The 13,907-nt window shown below is 65.9% G+C and overlaps 1 protein-coding gene across 1 annotated transcript in view; it reads right to left on the bottom strand.

Annotated features, from left to right (window-relative positions):
- The window catches only part of PIEZO1 (piezo type mechanosensitive ion channel component 1 (Er blood group)), a 46,042-nt gene extending 33,609 nt beyond the window's left edge, over positions 1-12,433 (bottom strand). The window contains exon 1 of the mRNA XM_069456610.1: positions 12,146-12,433. Coding sequence (XP_069312711.1) covers positions 12,146-12,209 — 64 coding nt within the window. The 5' untranslated portion in view covers positions 12,210-12,433. The remainder of the gene's footprint in view (positions 1-12,145) is intronic.
- Between the last annotated feature and the right edge of the window lie 1,474 nt (positions 12,434-13,907).

Below are 13,907 nucleotides of genomic sequence, written 5' to 3'. Positions count from 1 at the left end.
CTCGCCTGGGTTCCCCGCACTCCCAGGGGCTCGCCAGTGTCCCCTTAGCACAAACGTGTTTCCCTCTGCACGTAGGCGAATAGACAGAGACACGAACACACGGCCAACGCCAGGCTGCACAGGCGCCCGGGCAGGCTGCGTGGGACTCGGCTCCGAGCAGCTGCGTCCACAGGGCCGGGCGGGCGGTGCCGGCCCCACGCGGACTCTGGGAATTCAACAAGCTCCTCAAGTGACCAAGGGAAAAATCAACACTGTCGGCTCACAACATCCAGCCGGCTCCACCCCCGGAAAACCCGGCCTAGAACAGGGTCCTGGCCCAGCCGCTCTGAACACCGTGGCCCGAGGGCAGGGGCCGCGCCAGGCCGGAGCCCTGGGCCCCAGCTTCCCGGAGAAAGTCACTGACCAGCTCACAGACAGGCACTTTCTTTTTCTCCATTTTCAAAAGTTTTTTTGTTTTTTTTTTTTGTGCTTTTTTTTTAGAGATGGGTCTCACTATGTTGCCCAGGCTGGTCTCAAGCTGGGCTCAAGAGATGATCGGGATGACAGGTGTGAGCCACTGCGCCTGGCCAGAAGTTTTAAAATGCAAAGACACACAGAAAGCAAACAACCCGCGTCCAGGGCCTCACAGCCAAGCGCTGACCCCCGCTCCTCCTGCTGGGCTGTGTCCCCCAAACTAACTTCCCTGATTGGGCTCGAGGTTCTGTGCTCACCCCCCCCCCGCCCCCCACCCCACGCCGAGAAGAGAACAGGCGTGGTTTTCCGGATACCCTTCCAGGAAAGGGCCATCTCCGAGCTCTGGAATTCCATCCGGGGTCCTCTCCAAGGGCGCCCTGGGCCTGGTGACAGTCTGCTTGGGGCGGAACCACCAGAGCAGCCGCAGAGTCCCCGGGCAAGGCCGGCCCAGAGCCCCCGGCGGCCCCGACTCCCGGAGACCAGATCGTGGCGGCCCCTGGCCGAGCCCGGAGGGAAGGAGGCCGCCCGTCCTCCTGCGCCAGCAGCCACGATCCCTCCCCAGTCTCGAAACGTCCCCTCAGTGGCTGCGCGACCCGGGTGGGAGACCCCAGCTCCCCCCCCACCAGGGGCCTCTCGGAGCCATCCCCCACGCTGCCCTCCTCTCTTGGCCACTGGGCCTGTGTCACCCTCAGCCACTTAGGAGGCCACTGCCGTGGCGCCACTGTCCTGGCCGCAGAGGAGCAGAGGTCCCCACAGGTCACAAGCCAAGGCCACATAGCCAGGGGGACAGAGCCAGGCCTCGGCTGCGGCACCCCCAGCCGCCCAGCGGCCAGGAAGCTGCAGCCACGCTGGAGGGAGGTGAGGGGCTGGGACGCGGCTCCCGCCACGGCAGGGCAGCCCCCGCTCCCGGCACAGCCCCCAGGCCTCCCCGATGCCAGCTGACAGCCACACTCTCCACTAAGACGGCCACGTGACATGGACACGCTGCCCGGAGCCCCCAACGGGTGGGCTTGGCCAGCATCGCTCCCCTCGGCAGCCCCCCAGGCCCTCGATTCAGCAGACCCCGTAGAGCAGGGGCTTGAACATGGGACTCCCGGGCCGCTGAAGCCGTGAGCCGTCGTGGGCGTGTTCTGGGCACAGGGGCCAGAGCCACCCCACGAGGTTCACAGGCCCCTCCCGCCCGGCCTGGCGTGGCGCCCGGCACTGTGGGCTTCTCAGGGCCCCCCAGCCCAGCCCGGCGGGGACCGCGGGCAGACACGTCCCCAGGGCCGTCCCCGCAGCGGCAGGCTGGCTCCGGGTGATGAATAAGCTCTCAGGCCGGGGCAGGAGCAGATTAAGCAGCCACTTAAGAGCAGAGAGCCGCTGCCCACACTGGGGGGGGGGCAGGCTGGGGACAGGGACAGTCCTGGCCAAAGGCTATATGTTCAGTTCCTGGAAAAAGAGGAGCGAGAAAAAGACCCGCGCTGCCCTCTCACCCTCACATCCTGTTTTTATGGAAAACTAATCTAATCCTGACAGCAAAGCAGGCAGTGGACATCCCCGGGGGTCCCCAGGGGCCGCGGTGGACGCCCCGTGGGCGAGGGCGCCCTTGGTCTCCGCGGCCGCAGTCAGCCCCCTCCCCGCCAGCCCCGACCCGAGGCGGGGAGCCTCCATCTGGGCCACTCCCCTGCCCCTGCCCGGGAAGAGGCCAGGGATCGATGGGGGCTTCCTGGCAGCGAGGGGGGCGCTGGCTCCACTCTGTCACCCCCAAACCTCCGCCGGGCCCTGCTCCCTCGAGGCCTGGGCCAGTCCGCCGGGGCGGGGGAAGCTGTCACAGTGGACGGGCTTCGGAGCCAGAGCGCCTTGGCTGGAGGCCTCGCTGGGCCTCAGTTTCCTCATCTGTAAAGTGGGGGCACCACCCTAGTTGCTGAGACTTTGAGGGCTCCTGCGATGCCCACGGAAGCTTCTGGCACGTTAGCAGCACTGGCGTGAACTCTTGCCACGTGGGTTGAGGACCCTTATCCAAACGCTCGGGACCAGAACTGTTCCCAGTTTCAGATGATTTTGGATTTGGGGACTTTGGCCTCCTGGAGCCCGCGGCTGTCTGCCCGTGGGCGGGGCTGGCAGTGGCGGCTGCCTCGGGAGGGCAGGTGGGTCCCGCGGCTCACCTGGTGGAGGCTCCGGGGCCTGCCACGCGCCGTGGCCAGCAGGGCCACAGATGGCTTGGGGTCTGTCCCTTCCATCAGCGACGCCCAAACCCCGACCACTCCCTTCCCCCTCAGCCAGACCGCGGTCCTGGGCTGCCCAGGACTTTCCCGTGACAGCCCACAGCCCCAGCCTGTCCCCACCTGAGTGGCTCAGCCGCAGGCTGGGCCTAAAGCTGGGTGTCCCTCGCTGGGCCCAGCTCCGCCCATCTCCACTGCAGGGTGTCATCAGCCACCGCTGAGGTCGCTGAGGATGAAGATGAGCATGAGGACCTCAGCCGCACCTGGGAGGCCAGGGAGGTGCCACGAGGGCCTCCTCGAAGGGCTCTGGCCGGGCGTCCCGCCCTCCGTGGCCCTGGGCCTCGCGTCACCTGGTCTGCAGCCTGTCACCCCTGCACATCAACCCTGTCACCGGGCAGGTCGTGCCGAGCGACCTGAGCAGGGCGCGCACGCAGGCGCCGGTCTCATGAGAGGAAAAGTGGGGTGCGAGGAGCCCCCAGACGGAGGGACAGCTACCGGCGCAGGTACCCCAGCCCCGCCGGGGACGCAGCACCCACGGCACAGCGGTGAGCACCGGCCCCACTCTTGCCAACAGGCACAAGCTCCTGGGCCACCCGGGCCAGGGCTGCCCTGCCCTCCAGGCAGCGACCAAACGGCCACTTCATCTCAAAGACCCGGCCCCGCACAGGCCTGCAACGCCCCCTGAGCAGTGAATGGACACACACGGCTTCCCAGACGGCCTCCCGGGGTGGCCGGAAGGTCTGGCACCCTCTGGAACGTGACGCAGCCCGTCCGGCCCAGAAGCTCCTGGGAGCTGCAATCAGCCTGCATCTGCCACGGCCACTCCCAGGCCGGTGTCTCCCCCGCTCTGGGCTCCTCGCCCCGGACCAAGCTGCCCTGTGACCACCCAAGAACGCCTGGTCTCGAGCCCTCGCCTTGCCCTCCAGGGCGGGGAGGGATGGGCCGGCCCTGTGGAGTGGACAGTCCGAGAGGGGGACCCTCAGTGGGACCCCCAGGAGATGGGGCTTGCCCGCCTAGCTGGGGGCCGGGAAGAGGGGCCTGGGGTCCGCGCCCAGACACAAGAAGTGGACGGCACAGAGGACCCGGCAGGAAGTGTGGCGTGGATTCCCGCCCTGGGGCCTGCGCAAGCCTGGCCTCACCCGGGGACGACCGAAGACGGTGGCCGGCACGTCCCAGCTGCAACCCCAGGGGCCGAAGGCCACCTGAGGGAGGACCAGAGGAGGGCCCGGCCAGGCTGTGCCATGTCCTCCGGGGCTGCCTTGGGACAAGGGTCCTGAGTGGTGCAGAACTCGACCCGGCCCAGCACCGCCCTCTGGAGACCAGGGCCCGCCCAGGGCTTCCTCCAGGGCTCTGCTGAGGCACCAGCTAATCTCGTCCGCAAGCACCGGGAGGAAGTCGCTGCCCGTTGGCCATGATGAGGATGTAGGCCATGACGAGGACGCAGGCAGGAGGGGCCCCTGCCGAGGTCACAGGACAGGCAGGCGGGGTTCACGCAGCCTGCTCCCAGCAGGGCTGCCCTGCCCGGGTCCCCTCCGCGATCACCCCCTCCCCACACACTGCTGACCTCCGGAGATTGGGGCCCATCCCGGCACCTTCTCCCGGCTGGGCAGCTCTGAGCCCCTGATAAGGGCGGGACGCGGCCCCCAGCGCAGCAGAGAGACACGTGGCCGGGCAGGGCTGGGCGAGCGTGACCCGAGCGGCCAGGGTGCGCCGCCTGCCCACGTCCTCCCGGCCCCGCCACTGTCCTTCCCACCCACGGGACGGTGACTGCCGCGCTGGCCCTGGCCGGCTGTGATAACATACGCTGGGGAGAGACACCGGCACGTGCTCCCGGGGAAGAGGTGCCACCCGTGACGGGCAAGACAGCTCTCGGTCGGGAAGACCCAGTCCCGGGCACCTGAGTCTCCGGGAAGCAGGTGCCAACGCGTCTGTGTAGCACACAGAGGAGAACAGGGAGGGGCGTCTGCTGGACCAGCCAGAGGTCCGAGCTGGGTCCCAGGGAGGCGGACAAGGAAGTAGGAAATGCCACACGACCCCAGGAGGAGTGGCCGTCCGGAGGAGGACAGGGCCCGGGGGCGAAGGGACCGCTCGCCTGCACCGCATGCCGCGGTGGCCAGGAGCTCCTCCCGGAGTGCACGGGGCTCCCCGAGATTCCACAAGACGCAAAGCACCCAGAGCGCCGTGTGCAGCAGGCAAGCGGCTCCCTCGCTCCACCAGGTGCCGGGCGCAGCCTCGCAGGGCCCAGAATGGTCCTGTCCTTCTGGCCCAGCGATCCGACCCTGGGAATCTCCCTGGGGACGGTCAGAAGAAGGAAAAGCGGGCTGTGCACAGTCAGTCCTGCAGTCTGGGAAACGGCAGCAGCGTGGGGTCACGAAGCCTGACTGTCACTTCTCAGTGGCTTAAAGGAGCAGGCTTCATCTGACAGACACCCACAGAGTCCCCGCCACACCCACAACACCCACTGTGTGAGGGGACAGTCCCTGCCAGCAGGACAGGGCAGGTTGGCAGGGAGGGAGGACGTCACGGCACAGGGTGGGGGGATGCAGTGGCCAGGCCACGACGGCCCACACAGGGAACACAGGTGGCTCCAGCGGGAAGGGAGCATCCCACGGATTGGACTTTGCATACGAGCACCTGCTCGCAGACAGCTTTGGGGAGACGACCGCGGTGGCCGGGGCAGGGAGGCCACCTCCAGTGCGGATCGCTGGGAAAAGCTTGGAGCTGGAATCCACGAGGTGCTGCCACACGTGGAAAATAAAAAGACAAATGTCCAATTTTTCTAAAAGGCTCAAAGAGCTGAGATACATCACGGAGACCACGCGGAGCGCCCGAGCCGGGGGCAGGGAGGGCAGAGGGAGGCCGTGGCCGTCCAGGCCGGCGGGGGGCGGGGGATGGGGCCGAGTTAGGAGCCCGGTCTGTGCCCCAGGGACCGGGCAGCTGGCGGAGGCCTGGCGCCCAGGGAGGGCGCAGCAGCCCTACCGCTGCTCCGTGACAGGCGGCCCCGCCCAGCCACGCCCACACGGCAAACCACGCGGGGGACACGGCCCACAGGGAGGCCCTGGGCAGCAGGGGACGCCCCTCTGGGAGGGGGCACAAGCCAGCACGGGCCTGGCAGGAGCCCTGGGGTCTCTCCCTGGCCCACAGACAGGAGGGGGGAACCAAACAGCTGCGGGGTCAGGGGCAGCAGGGAGGGCTTTGTTTCCCTTTAAAAGCTCCCTTGGGTGCCGCACTAATGCCGTGTTGTTTTAAACAGTGTTTTAACCACAATCAGAAATGGAGAAATGAGAGGGCAGAGGAGAGGCTCCAGGCGGTGGGAGACCAAGACCCGGGCCTAAGGCCCCATCAGGTACCTACCTGGCCGCACCTGGCCACACCTGGCCGCACCTGGCCGCACCTGGCTGTACTTGCTCTGCCCGCCCCCCCACGTCCTGCCACAGCCACAGGCCCGGGAACCTGTTTAAGCAGCAGTTTGGTGTCATTGTCCCTCCCTGGGGACCCACAGGGAAGGGTGGCCAGGGCAGGCGGCTTCAGACACACAGGAGGGGAGGGGAGAAGACTGGGGGGGCTGGACCTGACACACCGGGCACCGCGGGGGTCCGCGGGCGCCAGCCGGACAGGGCCTGAGGAAGCCAGTCCCCCTCTCTCGGTCTCGACTCCCCGCCCGGGGTGGCTGCTCTGCCCTCGGCCCCGTCCCCTGCTACCCTGGAGCCAGCCGACTCTTCCTGGGCCCATTTTAGCCACCGTCCATGGCAAAGGAAACCACAGGAGGTGGCTGAGGCGGCCACTGTCCCTCTTTAGCCAGAACCTGAGAAGCGGCCCCGGCTATATATACTCGCGGAGAAAACAGGGCCGACTGGGGCTGTAAACAGCGCTGGCCGAACCCCGCCGGCCCGTTAGAGGGACCTAAAAATACTCCCCATAATTATGCTACTAAAACACACCAGAAAAATCGACCCGCCCCACCCGGCAAAGCTCCAGAGACAGCGGCGGGAGAGCGGGAGCCTCGCACGTTGGCCCGAGGGGCCTTGGCATTGCGCGGGGGGCCGGGCTGGCCGGACGGCTGCCCACTGCCCACGGCTCCCCAACTCCCCCCTCCCCCGGGCAGTGGGGTCCCCAGGGCCTCAGGTCTACAGATGGGAACACCCGTGCCCGTGAGGCGGGACCAGAACCGCAATGCTGGGGGCGGCCACAACCCTGGGAGCGGCCGAGACATCCAAAGGCAGGGCACCAAGTCACCGTGGCTGACCGCCATGCACGACACCGTGGCCACCGTGGCCCACGTGGACGAGCCCATTCACACTGAGGCGCGAGAGACACGCCCAGACACGCACATCCGCCGCAGAGCCTCCTTCCAGAAACCAGGAGGACAGAGGCTTAAAGGGTTAAAAAGGGAATTTCATCTTATCTAACAGTTCATTTTTTTCACAAAGTACTTATGTGTTGCTTGTATAATTAAAACTAAATACAAATTAAAGCAGGGGGATCCAGCCTCTGCCGGCTGCCCCTGCCGCCCCCGCCCAGACTGCACCCTAGAGTCACCCCCAGAACACCCCTCCTGCGGCCCCCCACCCCCGGGCCACCAGCCAGGATCCTTCCAGAGGCTCAAGGGCCTAACGGGGTGCGGTGGGGCCATCCCTCCCCCTCCCTCCGGCTAGACTGGCCTCCCCACCCCTCTCCCCGCTCCGTGAGGGTCTCTGCCCACCCAGCGCACGGCACTGTACCCACCCCACCGGCCCTCCTCGCTGCACCGCTGCACCTGTGGGGGAGGGGGCCGTACCCCACTTTGGACGGTGGTGTTGGGGGACCCTATTTTGGGGGGCATCATTTGTTGCACTTTCTTTCTTTTCCTGCCTGTGCTCAGCAAGGCGCTCCCAGGACTGTGTCAGGCCCAGGCCTCCCTCTGCCCCCAGCGCCCACCCCGCTGGCCCTGGACCAGACCTTGGGCTCCACCCAGGGCCCTGTCCCCCAAGCCCCCGAGGAGAGCACGTGAATGGATTAGCGCACAGCAATCCGTGCGGGCGGGCGCGGTGCGCTGGAGCCGGGCTGCAGACACCCTTGGGGACAGCAGACAGCCCTGCCAGCCCCTCGGAGCCCCCCTTCCTGGGAACCGCCCTGTGTGCTCAGGGGACCGACGGTGGGTGGCCCAGTGCGCTCAGCTCCCCAGAGGCCCGGCCCAGCCGCTGCCGGCCTGCGCCCGGGTCCGCGTGCCGCACATCTGGGAAAGTGTTCTGGGGACTGTGCGAGGACGCGCTGCGGTGGGAGGGCTGCCCGCCCTGCTCCGCCCAGGCTGGGCCTGAGACCCAAACCCTGGGAGGCCGTGGGAGCAACTGTTACGACTTAATAAGCTTTTATAGCCTCATTAAAAGCCTCATTTACAGGGGACAAAACGGGGGCCCAGAGAGAGGGGTGAGGGCCCAGTGACCTCAAAGCAGGACAGCCGCTGTCTCCTCCTACACACCCCCCTCCAAGTCGCTAACCCTCGTCCTCCCCTCCCGGCCTCCTCCCTCTGTCCTCCCCACGACCTTCTACCCCAAGCTCCCAGGTTCAACACCTGCCAGAGTAGGTGCGGGCCCCACGCACCCACCCGGGCAGGGAAGAAACCTCATCCTGGGCTCTCACCTGTGATCCCAGGTGAGAGAGTTACCTTCCCTGCCCCAGATTCCTATCCATAAGATAGGCTAAAAATGCTGCTCTCTGAGGCTGGCGGGGGAGGTCAAAGGTAAAGCGTGGGACAGCAGATGGCCAGCGCGGTGGCTCCCGCCCATAATCCCAGCACTTTGGGAGGCCGAGTGGGGGGATCACTTGAGCCCAGGACTTGGAGTTTGCAGTGAGCTGTGACGACGCCGTTGCTCTCTACCTGGGAGGCAGAGCGAGACTCCATCTCAAAAAAAAAAAGAGTGGGACCTAGGACAGCAGGCGTGAGGGATGCAGGGGTCCCGTCCCCCACCTCCCCTCCAGGAGACTCAGGCCCCCAGGCCCGGAAGGGGCCGAGATGGGCCGGAGCTGCAGTCACGGCTCTCCTGAGGAAAACACAGGACCCAGCAGGTGAAGCTACTACAAGACACCTGCACCACCTTGTCACCTGCTTCTGCAATGCCTGGACTCCCTGTCACGAGGAAGTACAAAGTGCTTCAGTATCCAGAAGAAAAAATATGTACAAACAAGTGAATGTCTAATTACACACTTCTAAAACAGCCAAAGACCAACATCTTGTTGAATTGAAAAGGGGGTTTTCTGAGGCCCAGAGTGGGATCGCCCTGGGCCCTGGGGACAGAAGGGACAGAGAGGACACCCTCCACCCACCCCAGGAGCAGGCAGCGGGCAGAGGAGGCCTGTCAGCGTGGGGACGGGACCTCCTCGGCCTCCATGTTTCGGTACAGAAAGCAGAATTGAAGCCGCGTCAGCACAGGGGAGACGCCGCCCAGGAAGCAGCCCCGGGGCCAGGACGGGAGACCGGCCCCTCCGCCCACCCCCAGCGAGGACACTTCCCCTGTAGCTCCCCCCGCGCTGGGCCCAAGGCAACCCCTGCAGGACGACCACGCTCTGCCCCTGGGCAGGCCCCGGCCCTCCCAACGCGACACCCTCGCACACACGTGCACACTCGCACACGCGTGCACACTCGCACACGCAGCCCCCGCTACCGTGAGCCAGGCGCCCCGCGACTGCCGATGCCGGGTGCTCTTCCCCCCAAAGACACCAGCAGAGCGGGGCCCCCGAAGGCACAGACCCCAGCACGGGTCGCTTTCTAAGGGTGGCAAAGCTGGGCTCTCCCGAAATGCCTGTGACTCAGCCCACCGGGAGCAGCAGATGTGGCTGCTGAGTGACAGCTACCAAGTCCCTGCTCTCCCCAAGGCCGTGTTCTCACTGCTGAGGCAGAAGGCAGCCCTTCCTGTCTGCCTCCCGGGCGGGGGACAGTGACAGTGACCCGGGCTGAAGAGGAGGAAGTGGCCTCCACTCCAACCGGCAGGCTGCTCAGGCAGGCCGTCCAGCCCGGGGTGGTGGCGGGTGTGCCCTGCCAGGCCAGGCCGCGAGGCACCCTGAAAAGCAGAAGGCTGTCACACCGCATGTGTTCGCCACAGTTGGTGACACAGTTTCTGCTGCCCGCTACCTGCTATGCTGTCTGTGCTTCCGGCTGCCCCTGGAAGGTGTGGTCTTGTCCTACTGAAATCACAAAATGTCACAAAATGTCCTGCCTTGACATCTCTCTATAGGCTTCCAGCTCTGAGTCCTGATCCTCTAAGGCTCCAGGGACAGCCGGTGACACTGCCAAAGGTGAGACTGTTTGGCGGGGTGGGGACAGCCCTCTCCAGGCCTTTCGGGTAGCAGCCCTGCGCGGGGAGTGGGGCAGGGACAGCCCGGCATGACTCAAACCCTCCCCGCGGTGCCGCCTGCGCCAGCCCCGGCCCAGGCTGACTAACACCCTCTGAAGACCTGCTTTATTCATTTCCAAAACACCACAGAACCGACCACTTGGAGCCAACGCTCGCCGGGGAGAGGAGTCCAGAAGACAACAGATCGAGTGTTCTGCCTCTGGTCCCTCTGGAGCTGCCCAGGCCCCAGGGCCGGAGAGCCAGACACCAGAGTCCCAGGTGTCACCCAGGCAGGGCTCCTGGCTGGCTCCACGTCCACCTCCCCAGAAGCTCAACCAAAAATGCTGCAGTCCAAGCTCCCCGCCCAGGCACAGATTCAGCGTGGGGTGTGGCCTGGGCATCAGCAGTATTTTCACATTAATAGGCTTTATTTGGGTGCAGTTTTAGGTTTACGGAAAGTTTTATACAGAGAGTGAGTCATCAGTATTTTTTAAAAGCTTCCCAGGTGACCCCAGCGCGCAGCCTGGGGTGGGAACCCCGGAGCCAGCACAGGCTCTGCGTACCCCCCAGGGAGGTGGCGACAGAACGGGGAGCTCCAGGTCGCCTGTGTGGGCAGCCGCGGAACGGCCGGAAGAGCCCAGGCCCCCAGACCGGTTCCCAGGGGTCGGCAATCCGTGTCCTGCCTGTCGACTCTGGTCCAGCACCTGTGTTGGTGCAGCCCACAAGCTAAGAATGGTTTTTACATTTTTTAATGGCTGGAAAAAATATCAGAAGAAGAAGAATTCACGATGTGAAAATATTACCATCTGGCCCTTGAGAGGAAATCTTGGCCACTGTGCTCAAGGAGCACCGGCCTCGGAGAGGGGGGCGCTCCCAGGAAGGAACCCCACCCCACGCAGGGACTGGGAGGAGGAGGGAAGCTCACCTGTCCCGTTCTCACTTCCCAGCTCCAAATGCCGGAGGCTGAGGCTGCAGCGGCCTGCGGGGCACTCAGAGAAGCCCTGCACCTGCAGGACCGAACCTATTCCCCACTCTGAGGCTGCTGGGTTCTCAGCCCTGCCCTGCCCTGGGCTCTTCCACTTGTTTTTGCCCATCCAGCTCCCCGAGGTGCGGGGAAACCAGCCGCACTGTTACCGCCCAGACCCTGCTCTGTGCACAGGGCTGACGCAACACGAGAAAGTTTCTCAAAACCCTCCTTTCAGCCTCCCTGGCTCTGATTGATTCCCGTCTAGAACAATTCCCCAAGTTTCACCACCTTTCTGTGCTACAGATAAAACCGGGTCGTCTGGGAGCTGACGTGCGGGCCGTTCCCGGAGCCCTGCAGCCGGGTCCTGGGAGCCCAGTCCTGCCTCGAAGGGCCGCTGGCGCTGGCCGCGGCCGCCTACCTAGAGTGACGGCAAGGGCTCTGGAAAGGCCTTCAGGGTAAAAACACCCCCACCCACCGAGGGCTGATGGATTTCCACACAGCAGGCAGACTCATAATGCGAACTATTCCATCTTTCCGTGGAGTAATTCAATCAGACCGCCTGCCAGCTCCGTCACACATGGCAGGACAGAGTGAGCTCCGGGCCCTCTGCCCTGCGCAGGCGGAGGCAGGGAGGGGTGTGGGGGCGCCAGGCCCTGGAGCAGCCGGAGCCACAGGGACGTGCTTTGCGAAACGGGCGCCGACTACTCGGCAAGCAGGGCACGGACCGCAGGGCTGGGGATCCTCAGCTGACCCCAGGCCCCAGCTTCCCGGGGGCGGCCCCTCCCCGAGCCCCTCGGAAACGGAGCCCAGCAGGGCTGGGAAGAGCCGCGAGGCGCCCGAGCTACTTTTCCAAAGTGCGGGACTGCGCGGTCCGGCGCGGGGGTGGGGGACCCGGGCCCACCCGGGGCACAGACGTTAGTCTGCTCCGCAGGCTCCAAGTTAAACAGCTCCAGGCAGGAAGCCCGCCTGCGCCCAGATTGGTCAGGAAGCCACGCTGCAAGTTTGCGCTTTTTTTTTCAAACACCAAAGAGAAAAGGACATTCGCGCTCCCCTCAACACCGCTGGCCCTTCCCACAGGGGACAGCGAACCCCTCGCCGCGGCCCGTCCCGGGCGCTGCCCCGCCCGCCGCCGCCCTTCCTGCCCGCGCTCTCACGCGTCTGGAATGCGGGCGCCCAGGCCCGCGCGCCCCGGGACTCCCGCGCCCACTCACCGGCCAGGAGCGCGCAGGGCAGCAGCAGCCAGTAGAGCACGGCGCCCAGCACGTGCGGCTCCATGCCTGGCGGCCGGCGCGGGCCGTGCGGGGCGCTAAGGGGCGGTGCTGGGGCCCGGGGGCCGGCGCCCCATGGTGCTGGGGCGGGTCGCCGCACGTGCCGCGCGCCGGAGTCGCCAAGCCAGGACCCCGGGGACCGCGCCTCCTCCTCCTCCTCCTGCTCCTCGGGCCGGGCCGCGCTCGCTCGGGCTCAGCCTGCCACTCGGCGGAGCGCAGCGCGGCTGACCGAGGCCGAGCTGGGCCGGACGCTGCTCGTGGCTCCCGCCCTCCGCCCGCGGGCCTTTATAAGCTCGGCCCCCACATGCCCGCCCTCCCCGGCGTGCCCGCCCCCGCGCCTCCCCTGACGGCGCTGCGCGCCCGGGCAGCACCCCCAGCGTCCCGCGGTCCGCGCACCCCGCGCACCCCGCGCACCCCGGCCTGGGCTGGCTCGGCGGACGAGACCCCACCTCGCAGCCTGGCCCCGCCGCCTGGGTGTGCGTGGGGTGGGAGGGGGGCGCTGCGCCCCGCGCTGGCGGGGCAGGGGCCACATAAAGGCTTCCTGGGCCTGGGTCCCCAGGGAGCACCCCACTCGCAACTGCGCCCGCGTGGCCCGAGCAACTTTCGCTTTGCTCCTGGAGACGCGAGGACGCAGCGCCCTCTGGGGACCAAGGGGACGACGGCGCGACGGTGGGACGCGGGCTGCCAGACCTGCGAGGCGTGGGGCTGCTGGTCCTCACGCGGCCTGAACAGGGCTGGGGGGCTGGTTCCAGCCACGCCTGCCCTGAGCACCTGGCGTAAGACAGCAGTGACTGCAGCAAGCACCTGCTGTCGCCTTGGCGGGGAGGCTGGTCAGGGTCCAGGGTGTGCCAGGCACCTCACGCAGGCCCCTTGGTTTGGCCTTTGCCCTTGAAGGGGGCACAGAAATGAAGAGGGGCACTGTGGGTGGGCAGCATGGCCCAGGGGCGCCAGGGAGGGAACAGGTGGGGGACCCGAGGGCCAGGAGGGCCCCAGAGCTGACTGCTGTGAGCCCAAACACAAACTCAGGCCCGCCAACTTAGAACCAAAGAAAGCCAGAAATGCAGACTTTCATGGGAAGTGTGTGTTTAAATTCTGACTCACTTTCTCTCGCAGACCCACCCTCTGGTCTGGCCCCAACAGTCTCTGCATAAGACATGGGGAAGTCTCAGAATTCGCCCCACAGACACACTCGCAAAAGGGCCCAATGTGTGTGCCCAAGAATCGTTAAAGTAGCAAAAGAGGAGAGAACAAACTACCTGCCCGCAGGAGGGTTAAACAAATTACATGCACCTTGCAGTGGATTACTCTGTAGCCCTTAAACAAAATCAGGCGCTTTCTGTGTATCAATAGGGAACCTCTAAGATACAATGTTGCGACTGGGGAGAGCTTCTCCTTGGGCACAAGCCGGCAGGCTGCCCAGCTGGTGCCCCCCTCCCCCCGCGCGCCCACCTCGGGAGGGCGGGGCTGGCGGGTGGGAGGGAGACATGATCCTCTCTAGAATACTCTTTTGTGCTGTTTTAATGTTTTGCTGCATACATGTATCACCTATTCACAAAATAAAATTAGCAAAATGGGGATGGATCCTCAGAGAAGATCTGCCCGACTTGCCGGCTGGCCAGGCCGGGAGAGGCGGGAGCGGCGGGGGAGCCGGCCAGTCCGGCTACTCCTCCCCAGATGCCCAGCCCACGGCCCATTCGGGAATTCG

This window comes from Eulemur rufifrons, chromosome 23 (genome assembly GCF_041146395.1).
Source record: "Eulemur rufifrons isolate Redbay chromosome 23, OSU_ERuf_1, whole genome shotgun sequence".
Classification (NCBI taxonomy): domain Eukaryota; kingdom Metazoa; phylum Chordata; class Mammalia; order Primates; family Lemuridae; genus Eulemur; species Eulemur rufifrons.
The sequence above is the reverse complement of the archived record's forward strand: the minus strand, read 5'-3'. Positions and strand labels throughout refer to the sequence as shown.